The following is a 20433-nucleotide window of genomic DNA, read 5'->3' as shown; positions in this document are numbered from 1 at the left end:
TTTAAGAGTTACTTAACCCAGTCCTTAGCAATTGTTTTCAGAACAAAATCGTTACTAAGGACTAGTTTAAGTAATCATTAAATGTCTCGAAGTACCTACGTAAACCCGCTTCGCAAATCATAGCTCAAAAAAACATAACACATATACAAGATTTTTTAAATAAAAACAGACCAATAAACTTCACATATGCAACTAAATTTTACACTAACAATACAAAAGATTTACTTATCATTCCGCTTATAGTTAGATGTATTTTTAACAATGCGATGCGCGGTTGTTTTGCAACAAAATTTTACCTACAAAAGATGCGTAAACGCAAAGCTCGCGAAACGGTCAAGCAGAGTGCAGGCGGCACACGTACAAAATGACACAGATCCGAGTCGCATTCCGAGTCGAGCTGGACCCGTTATCGGCCGCACTAGCTTTATTATTTGACGTCATCTAAATTGTTTTAGAGAACTATTTTTTTTTCGAAAAACTAGGCTGTTGAGGCCGTTTAAAAGTTTTGAGAGGCTTTTGGCAGTTTTTACCAACCGCTCCTAATCCAGCTCTTAAGACCGCTCGTAAGCTTTACTCTCTTAAATAGCTAAGCCAGACAAGATATGTTTTGGTGCACTACACCAAAGTGGGTGTGATTTTAAGTTTACTTTTAATAAATAAACCCATAGAAATTCATCCGTGATCAGTTCATCCGTGATCTTGGAGCTCGCAACAGTGCTGAAATATCAGAAACTCATAGACATAAATAATAATGGTAAATATCCCGTCTTAAGTTCTAATGATAGTGTTCCCTAAACAAGTTTATTTAAAACATAAACAGCTACAAAATCACACCGACATCGACACAGCCGTTTTCGAGATACAAACATAAAGACAAATCCCGTTTAAATATCTAACAATGTCCATTGATCACTTAAAAACTAAGTGACACGCGTAAACCGATCAAGTTTAAAACAAAAAAACTTTTACTTTTCAACACGCAGGCGTGACGTCATCATGCTAAATAACGCCTCACGTATACGTACTATAAATATTTCGTACATTTCCGGTAGTTTACATGAGAAACTAGCTATTTTTTGCCCCCAATTTTAGTAAGTACACAAAAACCTAAATTTTATTTCCTTAAAAAAAATCCTAGGGAATTAATTACTCCTCCCAGTAGGGCTGATGCCCTGATCCGGAGCTGCGGACTACCTAGCGGGTTTACCGGGGATCTGGCTCGAAGGGCAGAAGTAGGAACGGGGTAGTTTTTAGACAGTAAGAGTCTGACGCTCCCTCTCGCCTCGCCCAAGGCGGGAAAAGTCATTGGATGATTTTCCCCCTTAAAAAAAGGGAATTCCTCCTACACTCCTCTATCGCGCTACATGTCCTCCTCCTTACATCGAAGCAGCGGAGGCGTTACAAGTGCGTTGCCTTTTGGAGGTTAAGAATTTAAGGGTCGTTATTAGGGACTCGGAGATTGGGAATGAGTATTTGGGCCTTCGGTAACGTCACTCGCACAACGGAAGCGTTGCTTTACATCGGTTTTCTGTGAGGCAGTGATATCACTCCGGTCGAGCCGGCCCATTCGTGCCGAAGCATTGCTCTCTCACACTAAAACTACTACTACTCTCCTTACAAACTTCTTTAGCTTCCATCACATTCATACATCTGAAATGTACTGAACACCCGTCCTATCTCTTTAGTGAGTACATTTAAAGATAAGATCGAACAAATTAGTATGTCACACACGCTTAAATGATTAATTGTAATAGGTAATGCAGTTATCATACAAAGGAATGTACCTGTTATCAATTATCACACACGTTGATACCGTATTGTAAAATTATACATTCCGTATTAGGGACATTAGATTAGAAGTAATTTTGCAATCAGGTATTTAGGACTATCACCTAAGCTAAAAATACTCAAGTAACATATTTTATATGACATGGGACGGCAAACGAGCTTACTGATTAGGCGGCTTAGGGTGCTTTTCCACCAGACATGTGGTATGTAGCAATGCTACGAAGATTTAGCTAAGTAGTGAAACTATGTGACCGTTTTCACTGATACTAAGCTATGTAGCTGGGCGAGGAAGATGCGCAGCTCGAGTATGCGATTTATCGATAGTAGTGAAGTCGGTGGCACATCCCTTACTCTTGAATCCATTTCGACCGATCAACATTGATATCATGATATTTCGTACTCTTGACTTGCAACACTAGCGCTCATTGCATCCGTATTGCGTGGATATTGAATAAACTAAATGGTAGATAATGAGTTTGACGTTAAATTTCGTATTCCGAATGCTATTTTAACAGGTACGATTGGGGTTGTAGGATAGTTTTAACATTAAAAAATTAATGAGATTGAAATTGCATTGACACTGAAATTGGTTTCAAGAGTAAGCGCCCAGGTGACCAATCTGCTCACCTAACACTAAGCAATTGGGAATCGCCCATGGACACTCGCAATGCCAGAGGAATTACAAATGCGTTGCCAACCTTATGGGGGCTAGAGATATGAAGATTGAGAAAATCATCCAATGGCTTCTTCTGCCTTGGGCGAGGTGAGAGGGAGTGTTAGACTCTTACTGACTAAAAACCACCCCGTTCCTACTCCTGCTTTTCGAGCCGGAGCCCCGGTAACCCTCTAGGCAGTCCGCAGCTCCCGAATCACGCAACCTTGGCAATTATCGTGTTTACACTTTATTTAAATGGGTATTTTAAACATTCAACTCCAATTCACATGAGATAATTTTAATCAAATATGGAGTAAACGAGCAGACGGATCACCTGATGGTAAGCAATCAGTTAATCACGTATCAATATTAATCTGAAGCTTAAACTAATCACACATACCTTAATCCGATCGGACGTAAAGACTCCAGGCATATTTTCAAAATCCAAGGATTGGCTTCGCTGCATTGCAATTTTTATGCACTGTGAGTTTTACGAGAATCGGGAGGCGACTAAAATCAATATGGTATGTCTCCCAGTAGTTTGTAATGCGCATGTCAGCTGTAGATAGCAGATATGCATGTGAAGTGTGCAGTTTTGGCCACGCCTCTGACGAATGGGATAAGGCAGGTAGGATGAGGGCCATGCTAACTCACTAATTTGAATTATAAACGCAAATGTTTGTGAGTTTGTTACTCAATCACGTCAAAACGGTTGAAGGGATCGGAATGAAATTTGGGACACAGGTAGATTATGGTCTGGAATAACACATAGGCTATTTTTTGTCTTAAATTATCAGGGGTGAAGCCGCATGCTGAAGCCAGTTTTAGATGAAATTTATAAACGTTTGTCTAAGCGAAATTAAAAGACAATGAACGTATTGATATAAGTTTTAAGTTAGACTAACTTTAAGTGTGGGAGAGCCATGCTTTGGCATATGCAATGGACCGGCCCGACCGGAGTGATACCATGGCCTCACAGAAAACCGACGTAAAACAACGCTTCCGTTTTATTTCGTTGTGTGAGGCTACCGGAGGCCCAGTTACCACCTTTACCAAGCTTCTAAAGCCCCGATTCCCCAACAACCCTTAAATTCCTAACCCCCAAAAAGCCGGCAACACATTTGTAACTCCTCCAATGTTTCAAGTGTCCATGGGCAGCAGCGATTGCTTACCATCAGATGATCTATCTGCTCGTTTACCAGCTTAACTACTTACTATCATAAAAAAGACTAGAAATAGCTCAAAGAAGCATCTCGTAAGATACATAATATCATCGCATCACTACTACACAGCGAAAACAGTACGTAGCAAAGCTATTAAGATAAAAATAAAACTTGCGAATACGTGTTTTATATACGAACAAACGACCTTCGATCCGTCTGTGTGTCAATAGAGCTGTAGGTCAAGTTTAACTCCTCATTACATTTTAACCTTCTTTTTTTCTTGATGGGGGAAAATTTTCCAATGACTTCTCCCGCCTTGGGCGAGGCGAGAGGGAGTGTCAGACTCTTACTGACTAAAAACCACCCCGTTCTGACTCCTGCTTTTCGAGCCGGAGCCCCGGTAAACCCGCTAGGTAGTCTGCAGCTGACTTCTCTCGCCTTGGGCAAGGCGAGAGGGAGTGTCAGACTGTTACTACCGTAATCAGAGTTATTAATGGTTAACTTAACCCAGTTCTTAGCAATAGTTTTCGTTACAAAATCGTTACTAAGGAATAGTTTAAGTAATCATCAAATATCTCTGAGTATGGCAGTTAGGTACTGAATAAAAACCACCCCGTTCTAATAGGTTTTTAAACTGACATGGCCTAGTAATATCATTACAACTTAAAACGGGATATTTACCATGTTTTAAGTTCTATTGATATCACCGCGTTCCTACTCCTGCTTTTCGAGTCGGAGCCCCGGTAAACCCGCTAGGTAGTCCGCAGCTCCTTTGATCCAAGACAGTCATTCATGTCCCTGGGACGCGCCGGACTCCAGTGTTCCGGTATTTTCATGTTTGTATCTACTGTAGATCCTGGTGCACAGGACTTGCAGCGGTGTGGGAGGTTGTGGCGGGCTTGTCCCATAAATAAGTCCGCAGCTCCGGATCAGAATTCCGTAGCATAGCAGTGGAATATCACAGCTTGTTAATTACAAGGTAATTGATCAGGTAATTAACAATTACAGTACAATAAATGCGTTTTATTCAATAAAATCACGAGTTATGAATATGACTAACGCAAATGCACCGAATACCGTCCGGTGATCGGCGCGGCGGAACAAAATCCTCCAAAAGATAAACAAAATATTCAAGATCGTATAATAAAAAATGCTTTTCCGAAAGTATATTAACTATGAATGAGAAATATGTTCATTATTTTGCCCTTTAACGACTATTTTGTACCTATATTTCGATTTAAACTCTTACGCTTGGAAAAATACTAAAGTCCCCGTATACCGACCGACTGCCGACAGATGTCCGTGATACCGACTCCTCAGGAACCTAATTCCGACCGACCCAAACGCACATTGTAAAATCAACTCTATATCTTAGCAGTAGAGTAGAAATTCGTAAAACAACAATCTTTCTAAAACTATTCACGCATTGTTTTTGGATTCGATACTGAAATTACGATTATGAATTTTAAAATTTAACAAAACATTACGTTTTTTAATACTCGGAGACGTAAGCAGAGAACATACAATGTGACGTCTACTTTTCAACCTACCGTGTAGGTAGTTACTTATTTTTTAATTAAGTTTCCTAGTACTTCAGCATAAGATTTACCAACACCATGTCGATCTTAATTTATTATGCCTAATAAAGAAATTGTTCGTATTGGTTAAATGCGAATGGTCTTTAAGTACCTATAGGTAGATACCTATTGTTAAGATACGTAATTAGGTAAATTCGTGACTAAACTTTTGTATGTATCTACCTATACATTACATACTATGTATCGTACATATGGTAGGTACTTATTTTATTTTACTTTACTACTTGTAGGTTGTAGGTACAATAAACCTCCGTAGTTATTTTCGGAACATTATGTGTCGTAGGTATTACGTACAAGTACTATACCTATTACTAACGTTTTTGTCGTTCATCCCGATGACTTACCGATGATGTGCTTATCATGTAATTTAAAAAAAACACCAAAACCTATATTCCCTTAGTTAGTCGGAACAAGGGACAGGGAAACAAATCGTATCCAGACTACGACCAAACCTGTATTTGTATAATAAAACGTCTTAACTGAAATTTATACCATTTTTTTAGTTACTTTCTACTCTACTATTACTTATTAAGTTGTAACAATATCGTATTCATGAAATTCTTCGAAATAAACATAAAATATAAAGGTTTACTTTTAGCAAGTCTTTGTGAAGGAATCGTAAATATATCGGAAATATGTCAATTTGAAACGTAAATTACAAAGAATCCATTATAGTTAGCATAGGTCGGATACCGGTCTAATATCTAAGGATAGCTTTAAGAATAAGAAACTAATCACAAAACACTCCTAAAACAATCCACGTTACAGAAAATTAGTGTCATTCATAAACCTTAAAATTCCGTTTACCGACCAATTTGGTCGGTATTCGGTACGTCGTCATTTTGTAGGGCTCCTTATTCCGTCCAACATTAATTTATCGATAAATCTATAAAAACATGGAATTTCTGTATGCATATTAAAATTATAAGGACTCAATGAACCAATAAATCACATAAAGTAAATACATTCTTAGTTTACCCGAGTGATCATCGTCAAAATCGAGATCTTTTATTTCACTGATTTATGTTTTTTTCGCATGAAAATTTACGCAAACTGCACCTTTTTTATATTTCGCAGGACAGTCGGAATGTGCGTTAACCCCACAAACCCAAGTTTTGACTGAAGGTGAATGATGAATTAATGTATTGAATAAGGCGTATTTCAAGACTTTCGCGCGATAAATACACAAATTAGCGTAAATAAACTAAAATGGTCGGATAGAGGAGGCCGGTCGGTAACCGGTACCTTTGCGTTAGTTATTATCCTTCCTTATTAGCGGTTTCGGTGATAAATCGTAAAGGTAGGTAGGTAGGTAGGTATACACGTACGGAATTCGTAATTGCGTTACAGAAAATATGACTAATAACTACTTACATTACAAAAACATAGTTATTTGACTGTGTAGTTTAGTTTATCAATAACTAGCTTTCCGCTAGTAACTTTTTATGGTATAAGAGTGGACGGATCACCTGATGGTAAGCCGGTAAACTAAAATATGGAACACCTGATGGTAAGCAATCGCCGCCGCCCATGGTCACCCGAAACACCAGAGGCATTACAAGTGCATTACCAATTAGGTTACCGGATCCCCGATTCCCCAAACCTCTTAAATTCCTAAACCCTAAAAAGCCGGCAACGCACTTGTAACGCCTCGGGTGTTTCCATGGATTGTCCATGGGCGGCAGCGATTGCTTACCATCAGGTAATCTGTCTTCTCGTTTACAGATTTATAGCCTATACCACAAAAAAAAATAGGAGAGGTTGGTAAAAATGGGCACTAACATGACTGCCCGCCTAGGTAGCCTCTCAACAAACAAAACAGCTTATTTAAAGTAGTCTAGTCTAGGTACCTAATTATTCTATTGATTTATAGCACGACAAACAATACAAGCTCATGTTCAAGTTAAAGGAAAATCGTCTTTATTACAATAGGATAAAGTGCTTAATGTCATTGGATTTTATCTAAGCTGTCTGTTGTACCTATGTGAGTGATATGGCTTCAGGAATTAGGTAGACTCGTGACATATAGGACAAAGATACATGAAGATTGTGGTGGTGTCGTGGTGGTTTAAGGCGCCCGCTTCTCATACATGAGAGAGCGAGTTCGAAACCTACCATAGGCAACTACATGCTTATCCAATACTTTGAGTCCAGGGAAATAAAAATGACTATTTTCTTCAGCCTTAAATGAAAAAGTTTACCCAATAATTTTTCTGAGTTATATGTACTTTATAAGATTATTTAGACGCAATGATAAACGATGTAGAAAAACCTGGGCTTATAATTTCTAATTATAAGTTTAAAATTGACAACCCGCATTGAGCAAGCATGGTGATTAGTGCTCAAGCCTTCTCCATGTGAGAAGTGGATTTTGGTCAGCAGTGTCCACTTATATGCTATTGATGTGTGATGTGTGCCATGAAACTTTACAATACAGTGTAATCCTAATATCATTTTACCGAATATGCTACCCCTATGAAATCATTCAATGAACAGTGGAACAAATCTATCCGCTCAGTTATTGTATTAAGGGTATGTGTCATCTGGTGCAATTAAAACATGAGAGTACGAGTTCAAAACCTACAAACGGCAAGTACATACCTACCAAAGTAAAGTGAAGAAGCTGTTTTGGGTTTAGGTCTAATATATTTTCATGACCTATCTAACGGACTAACAGCCCCTGCCATCATCTCTATTATAATTATAATAATTAATAATGAACACAACAGGATGGTGACGTTATTAAATTACGTCACTAAATAATATTTATTACCAATTTCTCATAAATTATGACGTAATTTAGATAAAACGTTTGAATGAAACTATTCGTTAGTCTCGCCAAAACTTGAGAATTGTTGGACTGATTAAGCAAATTTTGGTCTTGAATTATTTGTGGAAGTCGAGGAAAGGTTTAAAAGATGAGACAGTACAAAGTTTCTATTGTCAGCTATTAATTAACACAACAGGATAGTGACATTATTAAATTACAACCACAATTGATATTTATTTCCAATTTCTCATAAATTATGACGTAATTTAGATAAAACGTTTGAATGAAACTGTTAAATAGCTAAGTAGAATTGCCTTGTAACATATTGCAAGTTCAATTTATTGATAGAACAACCTGTTTTTATTTATACATGAATTTGTATGTTTGTTAACGCATCCACGACACAGGAGAAAACTGTGAAACTGATAAAAGTGGGGCTAACTATTTTTTACTTCATATTTTAACACTTTAAACGCCACAGGGGTGACCAACGTTAGCGGAGGATTTGCCTTCAACATTTTTCTATTGGCAGTCAAAGACTTAAATGAATTTATAGAACAAATTATTTCATATCTGCCTACCCCACTGTGAGTTTGGCGTCATAACAATATTATATCAGGCTGAAATTCTCTATTTATCTGCTCAAGGCAGAGATAACAGTGATGGTACTTGAGATAACAGCCTCTTCTGCGATAAGAGATAACTATAAGATATTCCTGAAAGTAGGTTTCTAGATAATGAAAGTTTTCCATTTTTATTTACTTAAAAAAAGGAGACATGCACTAGGATTTTCTTCTGTGTCATGGATGTGTTTACAAACATACAAGTTCACATACACATGACACCCAGAACCGAAACAACAATTTGTTGATCATACAATTAGACTGCTTCAACCATGCAGGCAATTTTGATAATTTTATAGTAGCAGTAAGTAAGAATTGTATGAACTTAATGAACTAAAAATGATTGTACTAATGATAATAAACATATTTTACAGTTCTTTAATTGTAAAACTTTATTATTTCACTAATTAAGTGTAATTTTAACCTGTTTTTAACCACAAATTGATGACCAGGTATTTAATATTTTTATTCAAAATTTTGTTAATTTAAAATGTTTTAAATAGATAATAGACATAATAGACAAGTCTAGGGTAAGATTGGGCTGACCATAGCCTATTAGTTAAAATCCCCATAAATAAAATAATTTCCAAAAGAATTCACAAATTACTAGATTTTTTATGAAAATTACCTATATTATTGTATTATTTTCTACAAATTTTGAATGAATTATAGTAAGATATGATGTCATATTTTATTTAAACATTTCACAAGAATGAACTTTGCAGGAAAATTAAGTGTATAGGTAATTGTAAAATCAATTAATGAAAGTGTACCTAGTTACTGATATTTTTTGCATATTTTATTGTATTACAAAGTTGAAACAATTAGTTTTCAACTGAGGAAGCCAATCAATTTAATATTTATTATGTATGATGATAACATAAAATTGTGTATCATTGTATCATCACAGCTTTTATTCTTGAAGGGGTAGGCAGAGGTGCACATTACAAGTACAATGTACACCCACTTTTCACCATTTGTGTATAAGTCCCATGTAATAGGGAGTGAGTCTATTGAAATAGTATTTTAATGAATATATGTGATAAGTATGTATGTAATGTATGTTGTAATATCAACTGTGTATCCTGTCAAATGACTCACTTATACCATAATTGGTTTCTGTACATACTTATACATAGTTTAGGTGTTAAATTTTGGAGTAAAACCTCTTTGCTATTACCTAATATCATAGAAATGTCTCTCTGACTAAACCTAATCACCAACAGACTGGTTGAAAACGAGTATTTATTTTAATTAGTGCCACTAATACGCGCTAATTGGCCGTAATGGGCATAAACTCGATTCAAACTCTCATTTTTCAAATAGTTTCGACTGACATAGAAATATTGAGCCTATTACCTTGTTTTACAGCATTAGAAACTTTCGATTAACGATCTGGTACACTGCAAAATCACAACACTGCAATCCAAATACGAGAAAACACAAACACTGCAACGTTTGTCAGAGAAATTGGAGAAACTGCGAGGCGACCGCGCCTGACCACTAGTTAATTAAGTTAAAACACGTTCTGCGTACGGGCTAATATTTGTACATATAACACTTTGGCGGACCCGTAGACGGTGCGACGCGCGACAAGAATGAGGAACCGACAAAAGTGAAGAGCTGATCCAACCTCGCTACTGCGTCCTCGACTCAAAAAAAACCTGTTCCATCACTCCTCATTCACCTACTAATCTAAAGAACGGGGGCTTCCGTCCGCGATAATTCAATATCCACGCGCCACAGACACTGCTCTACGAGAAACTAACGCAACTTTTTACGTCGACTTCCCGATAATAAGACGATTATCAATATTTAATATACGATAGGTGAAAGGAGACATACCTTTGATGGAGCTCGTTATGATGTGTCCAAACAATATCCAATGAGTCCGTAGTGAAAAAAAATACACTTCAACACTAAATAGTCGTTCACAAATTGTTATAATCACTAACAAATAGTTACACCCACGATTTTAGGAAACGGTATTCAGTATGCGGCGGATAAGCGCTAGCCCGTAAAAGACGCCATTTTGATTTCGTCAACTAAAGGCAATAGACAAGATAGAATGAAACGTTTTGTTATTGCAAAAGATTTGTATATTTTTCAAATAAAACTATTTTTAAGACACACTACCTTGAATTACTGACAATATCTAGCACTGTTAAATATCATTAATTAAATATGGAATATTTTATACTAAATAAAATGAACTTAATTAAGGTATATAAGAACAAAGTCTTATTATCGGGCATCTCAAGGTAAGAAACAAAACGTAACCAAAATTAATTTTTGGTCACATGGTGTAAAAACAATATTTATTTTAATTCAATGGTTTATAGTTTCACGTAAAGGGACATTAAATTAAAATACTAAAATTAAATAACATTAGCAAAAATGCTCACGGACTAAATATCTTTACTATTTTGGAAACAATTAAAAAAAAATTACCACAACAATGTTGTTTATGGTATCAAGAATACAATACAAAAAAATTACCCCGAATTATGGGAATTTATCCTTGGCTAGTGAAGATATAATGCATATTTTTTAAATGAATTAATAAACAAATCATCAAAAGTGTTTTATCATCATCTTTAACGTATCAGCTACAAGACGTCTATGGCTTCCCCTTTACTTCTAAATAGGATGAATGGAAGCAATCTTCATCCAGCAATTCCATGTTCAAACGTTTATGCACCCTTTTATGCACAAAAAAAATGCAGTTTAAAATGTTAGTCAATATAATTCCAATAGGATCTTATTTTTATGTATATCAAATATCAGAAAAATATACTTTATAAACATTTTTTGTTTTATATTTTATTATATTTTGCAAACTAAGCGGCCATGAATATAAATGACCGAGGAATTGCTAATAATGTTTGGTAGCGTTAGTATACATACATAACTTCACGCCTGTTTCCCATAGGAGGGGTAGGCAGAGACAATGGCCCGCTAATCGCTTCTTACATACCTCTCTCGCTTGATCAACAGTCATGACAGTGTAATATATAAATGTAAAAGTAACCATATCAGTCTATATCTTCTTTGCGTCTAAACTACTGAATACATTTCGAGGATTTATGGCATTTCCTCACCTCCCCAATATTTTCCTCAAATCTCTAACACTCAAACGGTTAACAACGCTCTTGTAACTCCCTTGTTGTTGCGGGTCCAGGTGAGACACGCAAGTATTCCTCTTGCAATCGTCAATTGACGAAAGTGTGCTTTTGACATGCGATTAAGTGGACTGAAGAGGCTTTAGAATAATCTTATGAGACAGCTGATTATGTTTCGATACCAATGTGATTTGTGAGTGACAGTGAGTGGAAAAACTATAGTGCGTCAAACCGAAATGTCATTAATATTTTTTTTACTTGTTTAGTTTTTGAATAACAACACAAGTCTGTAGGGTAATGAAAATTTAGAGCAGTAACCCCAAAACCAATTGTCAAATAAAGGTAGCAAGCAGCTGTGTTATACGTGTTTTTATTTAATAATATCTCGATAATGTGCGTTTAAAACACGAAAATTAAATGTGAAACGCGAAATAAACATGTCGAGCCGTCGTTCGATACTCGGATCGGCGCTTGACGCTCTACCACCGCCGTCGGATCCTCTCCGCGAATTATTCGAGGCATGTAAAACTGGCGATGCTGTTCGAGTAAAAAAGTTAATTACTCCACAAACGGTGAATGCCAGGGATACGGCTGGACGAAAGTCGACTCCTCTACACTTCGCTGCAGGTAATTAAAAACAAACAATCCGTAAACACTCGCGAATTTTGTCGTAAAACTAATGTTTTTGAAACGCTAGTGAAAGGACAGTCCTTAGTAGGAAGTGTAGTAGAAACATTAAAAAAAATTGCATAATTAGTAACGCTAGTCTATTGGCGATTCGTGTTTTATGCCTTTTGTTGTGTTTAATTTGTTGCTTTACTGACATAATATTGTTATGTCGAAATTTATTTTTGTTGGACTCGAAAATTTCGAGTTCACGTAATGTGTTGCACGCTCTAGTAATTTTTGCTCGTTATCACGATATATCCGATCTGTTCTGGGGTAGGCAGTGTTTTGCGACCAGTGTGTGAAAAGATTCAGTTCAGTTTGGCTGTTTATTAGAATTTTTTTAATGTGTTGTCCATTGTCTCTCAATTATTGTGCCTCTTCTAAAGGTAAGGTTTTATTACCTTTTTTTTTATTATCACAGACTTCTCTAGATTATGACCTTCCCTTCTGCTAACCTTGGCTTCTTTTTCCTTGAATATGAATTATGTAAATCGATTTAGAACTGTTAGAAAGTTTCTCCGAAATTGAAGTCTATTGTTGTTGTCAATTTTATTAATTTTAGTATAGCTGTTTAGGTATTGTAAACCAAACTAACACATATTCTCTCAGTGTTTGCCTAAACTAAATTAACTAGAGAACATGGTTTACTCATGAAAATATTTGGAAAAAAATGTCTATTAGTTTCGAGTTACAGAGGGACTCTTCATCATGAGCAGTGTGCATAGACTAACTTTTATTGCTTTTTCTCAAAATATTTTCCTGAGTTAACTGTGATTTGTAGTTAATTTAGTATGTCTCACAATCTCTATTTATAAAAATCAATTGCTGTTTATGAGCCTTGCTGAAACTAGAGATGCAATACTGCTATACAATGTACACCCACGTTTCACTATTTGTGTTAAGTCCACATGTAAAGGGGGTGAGCCTATTAATAATTGATTAATTGAAATTAATAAATGTAATCACAATTACCAAAAAATTCATTAGTAATACATTAAATTGAACAAAAGTATAGACTTTACTTTTCTCAGTAAGAATGAGTCCAACAGCTGAGTCAACATATGAATTATAATGTTAATCATTAATACATATGGTCTTTATCATCGTTAACACATTTTTTTGTGATAATATCCAATTTTGGCTATCTTTTTTGCCTGTCCTATCCTCGTAATGTCCAATGACCTAATTTAAGGACAAATATTTTGGACCTACATTTTTTGTTGGTTTTTAGGAGATTTAAATTACAGGCTTATAGGAAAAGTCAAAGCATTTATTTCGCCTAACCTACTGTTTAAACATAAATAAATAAATTATGGTATAAGCCCGTAAACGAGCAGTCGAGTCAGCCGATGGTAAATAATCGCTGCCGCCCATGGACACTTGAAACACCAGAGGCGTTACCGTCTCCGGTAACCTCACTCACACAACGAAAGCACTACTAGTTTTCTGTGAAGCTGTGGTACCACTCCGGTTGAGCCGGCCCAGCAGTGCCGAAGAATGATGAAGAAATTCTATTGTTACAGTGCTACTTGCTCCCCTATCTGCTTTTAATCATGGCAATCCTTCATGTATTATCCAGCACTGATCTGTCACAGGCCATTAATTGTTGATAATAATAATTAATGATTGATAACTATGATGATGATTACACCTAACAGTAGGGGGGGGATATCATCTAATGTCTACTCCCGCCTTGGGCGAGAAGAGAGGAAGTTCAGATTCTCACTGTCTAAAAACCACCCCGTTCCTACTCCTGGTTTTGTTCCCATCTGTGGTGGTCTGTTGGCTCTTTGAGGCGCGCGCGGAACGCGACGCGACGCGTCCGCGCGAGCCGCACGCACGGGTCTGATTCTGGTCCGGCGGAGATTTACCCTTGCTTGCTGCCCGCACTTACAGTGTCGTGAAGGAGTAACAAACAAACATACAAACTTTCGCATTCATAATGTTAGTAGGATGATGTTTTATATAGTTACAATAACAAAATGTTGTTATCAGTAAAACTATTTCTGTAAATACATAAGTGTTTCTGATTAAGTAATTGATTTCAAAACATGTGTGACTCATACATTATTATAGATTATATCTAAACAATACATTAACTAAAAATCACAGTTTACTCACGTATATTAATGGAGAAAGCTCTACTAGTTTCCAAGTCACAGAGGGACTCTTCATTATAAGCTACGTGACGTCACCGCGTCTGTATTAAGTAGTAGTTTTAGTTACTCCTCAGTTGCTTAGCTTATTAGCGCATAAGCTACTTGTAGTTTTGAATAAAAGATTTTATTTCAAAAAAAGATTAAAGCCTCAGTGTTTTATGGTATAAGCCGGTAAATTAGGGGGTTAGGAATTTAAGGGTTGTTGGGGAATCGGGATTGGGAATATTAGGAAGGGGGGTAACTTGGCCTCCGTTAAGCTCACTCACACAACGCAAGCGTTGTTTCACGTCGGTTTTCTGTGAGGCCGTCTTATCACTCCGGTCGAGCCGGCCCATTCGTGCCTAAGCATGGCTCTCCCACACTTACACCCGTATTTATAAAGAAGTAATTACTTGTTGCTAAGTAATTTCTTCATTGAGTCATTACTTAAGGTTAGAATTCTTAAATAAAAAATCTTATTCTATAGTGGAGTAAAGCACGTTACTTACTTGAGCTATTGCTCAAGTAACACTCGCCGCTAAGCGGTTGTTCCTGTATGGCAACACTTTGTCACTTCGTTTCGTTACTTATAAAGCAAACGTAATGTTTAGATTAATTTGACAAAATCTTGCATTAATATCTTTGATATTGCTTTATTTTTTATTTATTACAACAATTACATTATTTAAATAGTTTAAATTGAAAAAGTACATTACGGATGTTTAATTTTTTAGGTACACAGGAATGTGTGCTTGGAGAAACAATACGCTTGACATGATATAACCCTACTAAATTGAAATGTTTACGTTTACACTGGAATATTTGGCCAATTCGTGATTTTTTACTTAGAAAGATTACCTTGACATTGTCTGTCAAATAAAACCGGTAGGTACGTAAACAAAACTCTAAGGGCCAATGCACGCCACGTTATATAAACGCGCCGTCGACGCGCGTTTTGGAAACGCACGTCGCCGGCGCGTTTTTCTCCTGCAGAGCAGTTTGTTGTCGTTTGTATCGATACAAACGCGTGGCACCGGCGCGTGTGTATCGCTACAAACGCGCGGCACCGGCGCGTTATACATCTATTCTATTTGCTCGCATTTTGATAGGAGTTTTAAATTCTGCTTCCTTTTTGTCTTCAATGGTTGCTTCTGCGACTTTAGACCAAGCTTCATTATTATTGTCACCTAATATGACTACGGACCCTGAAAAGCAGAAAAAATATAATGTTGGATACCCATACATTTAATTTTAACTTCTGCTTTCACTGGCGTTCCACTACTACTACATGTATGTAAAATAATGTTCTTGTGGCCAAATTTTTCTGACGAATAATACAAAAGGCTTGTTATATGTTAGTTCGAAGCAGTCAGTTAAATGTTTATAATGGATAATTTCTCACCATCGATATCACTATCAATATCCACAGCAATGTTTGTAAGGATATTTTTGTCCACATCCATGACCCTGGAATCGATGGGATCCATTTCCATAACAGATGGCCCACCTCCTGTTAAGTGGCGAATATTTTCTTTCATTTTTGACTCCCTTGCTTTTGCCTTCATATTATACCACAATTTTATTAAATACGCGCGTTTACATCGCGTCTGTTTCGCTGCAAACGCGCGTCTACGGCGCGTTTAAAAAACGTGGTGTGCATAGGCCCTAAAATCAAAACTGTTTGGGTCGGCGTGTTCATTATATCACTTGAATATCTTTCCGCAAATTTAAAACATGAGTCAAGAAGTAGACAGGAAGAAACCGTTTTCGAGTTTGGAGAAAGATTTATTTTTAAATATTATACAAAAATATGATAGCATATTAACTAGCAAACAAACAAATGCTACAAGTGCTCTGAAAAAGAAGCAGTCATGGGAGAATATAGCTGTGGAATTTAATGAATCCTCTATTGTTACTCAAAAGGTGAATATAATATATTTTGTACTTATTATTTACAGACATGTAGTTGCATTTGTGCCACATGGTCATTTTCTGTGTCGTTATATATATAACGACAAATGTGATGTGTATGTGCATGGTATTTTTCTGTGTAAGTATATATATAACGACACAGAAAAAAACCATGTGTAGGCAATTACTTATCTAATTGCAATATATTTCATTATTTTAGGCATCTACAAAACAATTAATAAAATTATGGTATAATATGAAGGCAAAAGCAAGAGAGTCAAAAACGAAAGAAAATATTCGCCACTTAACAGGAGGTGGGCCATCTGTTATGGAAATGGATCCCATCGATTCCAGAGTTATTCTTTCCTCTAAAGACCACTACAGAATCAACTTGCACTGTTCTCTCACATTATCCTCTATTTCATTGTCTGGACTTTAAAAGAGACTATGACCTCTGAGTTTGTTTTGGCATTTCTTCTCAGAGTAGTCGGATAGGAAATGCCGGCCTCATCTAGCTATTTGAAATATTGACGTGTAAAAGTGTTATTTTATGACCTATTTACAGAAATAAATATCATTTATCATTTAATTTGTGTAAATAAATAAAATACTGTATAAGAGATAATATTGGTTTTATTTTCTAAATAATTTAAAACATATAATAACGCGAAATTATATTTGCTCGAAGTACCAAACCATCACTGGTACCTGTTGTGTTTGCTATTGTTGAAGCCGAAGACTGAGCACAGTGAGCACCATAGTCCACAGTGTCATCAATTTCAAAAATATCATTTGCTTCTACTGCAATGTTGTGGAGCACTGCACATGCTATTATAATATTGGCCGTCGTAGATAGTTTGGTAGCCAAACCAATTTGTAGGCATGGAAACCGTCTTTTCCATACTCCAAATAACCGTTCCACTGAATTTCTTGATTTTATTTGCACCTTGTTATATCTCTCTTATTTGAAGGAAACTTAATAAAATCTGGCATTAGCAATGCCAATGCTCGACTTACTCTTTTTACAATATGGCAGATCGTCGATTGAGAAATATGCATGATATCTCCACATACAACTTGAAAGCTCCCAGTGGCATAAAAACGCAAAGCAGTAAGCAACTGACACTGTGGAGTTATAGGAAGCCCTCTTCGTGTCTCTGATTGTAAAGAGTCTATAATTCTCGGTAAAATCACATGTATCACAACACTTTTGGAGAAACGAAATCTTTTTTTAAAACAACTTTCCGAATAGTCATGAAATGGATCCACATCACGAAAGTAAACTTTGGGATTTCTAGGTTCCCCAACTTCTACCTCTTCTAATATATTATCATCTATATTGTCTACAACAGCGAAAACCGCTTCAATGCTATCTAAACTTTCCATTTTAACCAACCGGGTAGCTCAAAGTAATGCTAAAGTAAAGAAAATGGTGACTATTACTTGGTTAAGAATTCTAACCTTTGACAGTTCTAACTTCGAGTAATTTCTTAACTATAAAATAGAAATTGCTACTTAAGTCATTACTTTTACTCAAGTAATTACTTTTACTTGTTTATAAATACGGGTGTTAAACATTCTGACAAAACTTATTATTATTCTAATCATAAATACATTTATATGTCATCTCTATTGATCAATAACTTACATAAAAGACATAATTTAAAAATATCAATTGATTTGGAAAAATATTACATAACAATATCGCCCAAATACATAACATAATGATTTAGTATTTAAATTAGAAACAAATTAGACGTATCTAAATTTCATATGGGCAATAGACAAGTTCAAATGGTGTGATACCACGGCCTCACAGAAAACTGACTTGAAACAACGCTTGCGTTGTTTCGCCATACGAATGAAGTAACCGGAGACCCAATTACCCCCTCTCCAATCTCCGAATTATATTATCTTCAAATCCGCAATTCCCTATCCCCAAATCTCATAACCTCGAAAGGCTGATAACGCACTTGCAACTTTTGCGTTACGGATAACCATGGGCCGCGCCGATTGCTTACCATCAGGTAATCCATCTGTTTATATACCTACTCTATAAAGGATAATTTAAAAATATCTATACCTCGCCTGGTCGGAGGATCCTCCCTTTCTTAGAGACTTTACCGGACCGGGACACCACGTCCCGGTGAAATATAGGCCGTAAGAGTGTGACTATTTTTAGTGTGGGAGAGCCATGCTTCGACACGAATGGGCCGGCTCGACCGGAGTGATACCACGGCCTCACAGAAAACTGGCGTAAAACAACGCTTGCGTTGTGTTTCGTTGTATGATTGAGGTTACCAGAGGCCCAGTTACGGGGGTAACTGGGTCAATCTGCCCAATCCTCGGTTCCCCAACAACCCTTAAATTCGTAACCCCCAAAAGACCAGCAACACACACACACGTGTAACGCCTGTTTCGGAGTTTCGGTGTTTCGAGTGTCCATAATCGCAATGGTGATCTCATTATGTGATCCTTCTGCCCGGATCCAACCATAAAAAAAAACTCTCGCCTCACCAAAGGCGGGAGAAGTCATTGGATGATGTTTCCCCCTTTCAAAAAAACCCCTTGTTTTAAAATAACACTTACAATCACTCAAGCAACAAGGTAGACAGGTAATTAATTTACAAAGATATGCAATTAATTATTTATTAGACCTACAAAGCGATTCGTTTATTACATTATAATAGTTAATTTAAGAAGTGAAATCGCATTGTACCAAGGTGAAGGATATTTGGCTGAAGAACAATAGATTTTGTGTTACCTAACCTAAGTCTTTTATATTTTTAAGTGATTTTGCATAATACACTATGACTATGCTACTTTGCTGTGAATGCGTTTGGCTTCCACCAATCGTATTCATTGGTACATATAGCTTAGCACTGGTGGTGCTAAGCTAAGCTATGATTCTTATATGGAAAGATGCGTGCTATGGATGTGTGGTATGTATGGCTTCCCTACTATCGATACATCGCGCATCGGTGAAGGAAATCATCATAAAAATAAGTCGGGTTTTCCTTCCTGACGCTATAACTTCAGAACGCACGAACCGCGGTTTGCATATGTTGGAAAGGTCTCGAGCTCCGTGAGGTTTATAGCACAGAACATTTTGAAGTGTGGGAGAGCCATGCTTCGGCACGAATGGGCCGACTCGACCGGAGTGATACCACGGCCTCACAGAAAACCGACGTGAAACAACGCCTGCGTTGTGTGAGTGAGGTTACCGGAGGCCCAATTCCCCCTTCCCAATCTTCCCAATCCCCGATTCCCGAACAATAACCCTTAAATTCCTAACCTCCAAAAAGGCAGCACGGTACTTGTAACGACTCTGGTGTTTCAAGTGTCCATGGGCGGCCCATTGCTTACCATCAGGTGATACTTCTGCTCGTTTAAAAATGTGTTTCATAAAAAAACAAACGCTTTGTTCCAGGATACGGTCGCAGGGAGGTAGTAGAAATCTTGATAGCGGCCGGTGCAGCGTTGCAGGCGCGTGATGACGGTGGGCTGCAGCCTCTACACAACGCATGCTCCTTCGGGCACGCTGACGTGGTGAGGGCGCTGTTGGGCGCTGGAGCTGCACCAGCTGCCAGGGACAATTGGGGATACACGCCCTTACACGAGGCAGCTGCTAAGGGCAAGGTGGACGTTTGTATTGGTGAGTGAATTTTTGAGTTTTATTTTTGTTGGGATAGAGTATCTTTTTGCGTTAATTGGACTGACATGCCGGACTCAGATACATTTAATGATTACTTAAATTATTCCTTAGTGTGTACGATCACTGAACTTTCTCAAACGTTTTTGACAACAATTGCTAAGGACTGGGTTAAGTAATCATTCAATGACTCTGAGTAATGTGTATTTTTTTAATTATATTTTCTATGGTCGACGTGTAACGAACCGAAAATTAATAAAATCGTAAGAAGGACAACGTCTTACACATTCTTGTAATTGTTGTATCATCGTGAAACTTGCCAGTTGTATGTAGATTGGATGACA

At 37.0% G+C, this 20433-nt stretch overlaps 2 protein-coding genes across 8 annotated transcripts in view; one reads left to right on the top strand and one right to left on the bottom strand.

Moving 5' to 3' along the window:
- LOC118278555 (serine/threonine-protein kinase 10) overlaps positions 1 to 10638 on the bottom strand; it is a 74309-nt gene extending 63671 nt beyond the window's left edge. For 2 of the 3 annotated variants that reach the window (XM_050703854.1, XM_050703847.1), the window contains exon 1: positions 10443 to 10638. The gene's annotated coding sequence lies outside the window, so the exon portion shown is untranslated. Of the gene's footprint in view, positions 1 to 9956; positions 10394 to 10442 lie in introns of those variants that run through there. The other variant, XM_050703848.1, reaches the window with a different exon arrangement.
- Positions 10639 to 12022: 1384 nt separating this feature from the next.
- The window catches only part of LOC118278554 (poly [ADP-ribose] polymerase tankyrase), a 137046-nt gene continuing 128635 nt past the window's right edge, over positions 12023 to 20433 (top strand). For 3 of the 5 annotated variants that reach the window (XM_050703447.1, XM_050703446.1, XM_050703443.1), the window contains exons 1-2: positions 12024 to 12346; positions 19868 to 20092. In XM_050703447.1, coding sequence (XP_050559404.1) covers positions 12157 to 12346; positions 19868 to 20092 — 415 coding nt within the window. In that variant the 5' untranslated portion in view covers positions 12024 to 12156. Of the gene's footprint in view, positions 12347 to 19867; positions 20093 to 20433 lie in introns of all 5 variants that reach the window. The other 2 variants (XM_050703442.1, XM_050703444.1) reach the window with 1 other exon arrangement.

Source organism: Spodoptera frugiperda, chromosome 24, assembly GCF_023101765.2.
Source record: "Spodoptera frugiperda isolate SF20-4 chromosome 24, AGI-APGP_CSIRO_Sfru_2.0, whole genome shotgun sequence".
NCBI lineage: Eukaryota > Metazoa > Arthropoda > Insecta > Lepidoptera > Noctuidae > Spodoptera > Spodoptera frugiperda.
This window is presented reverse-complemented; position numbering and strand designations above follow the sequence as displayed.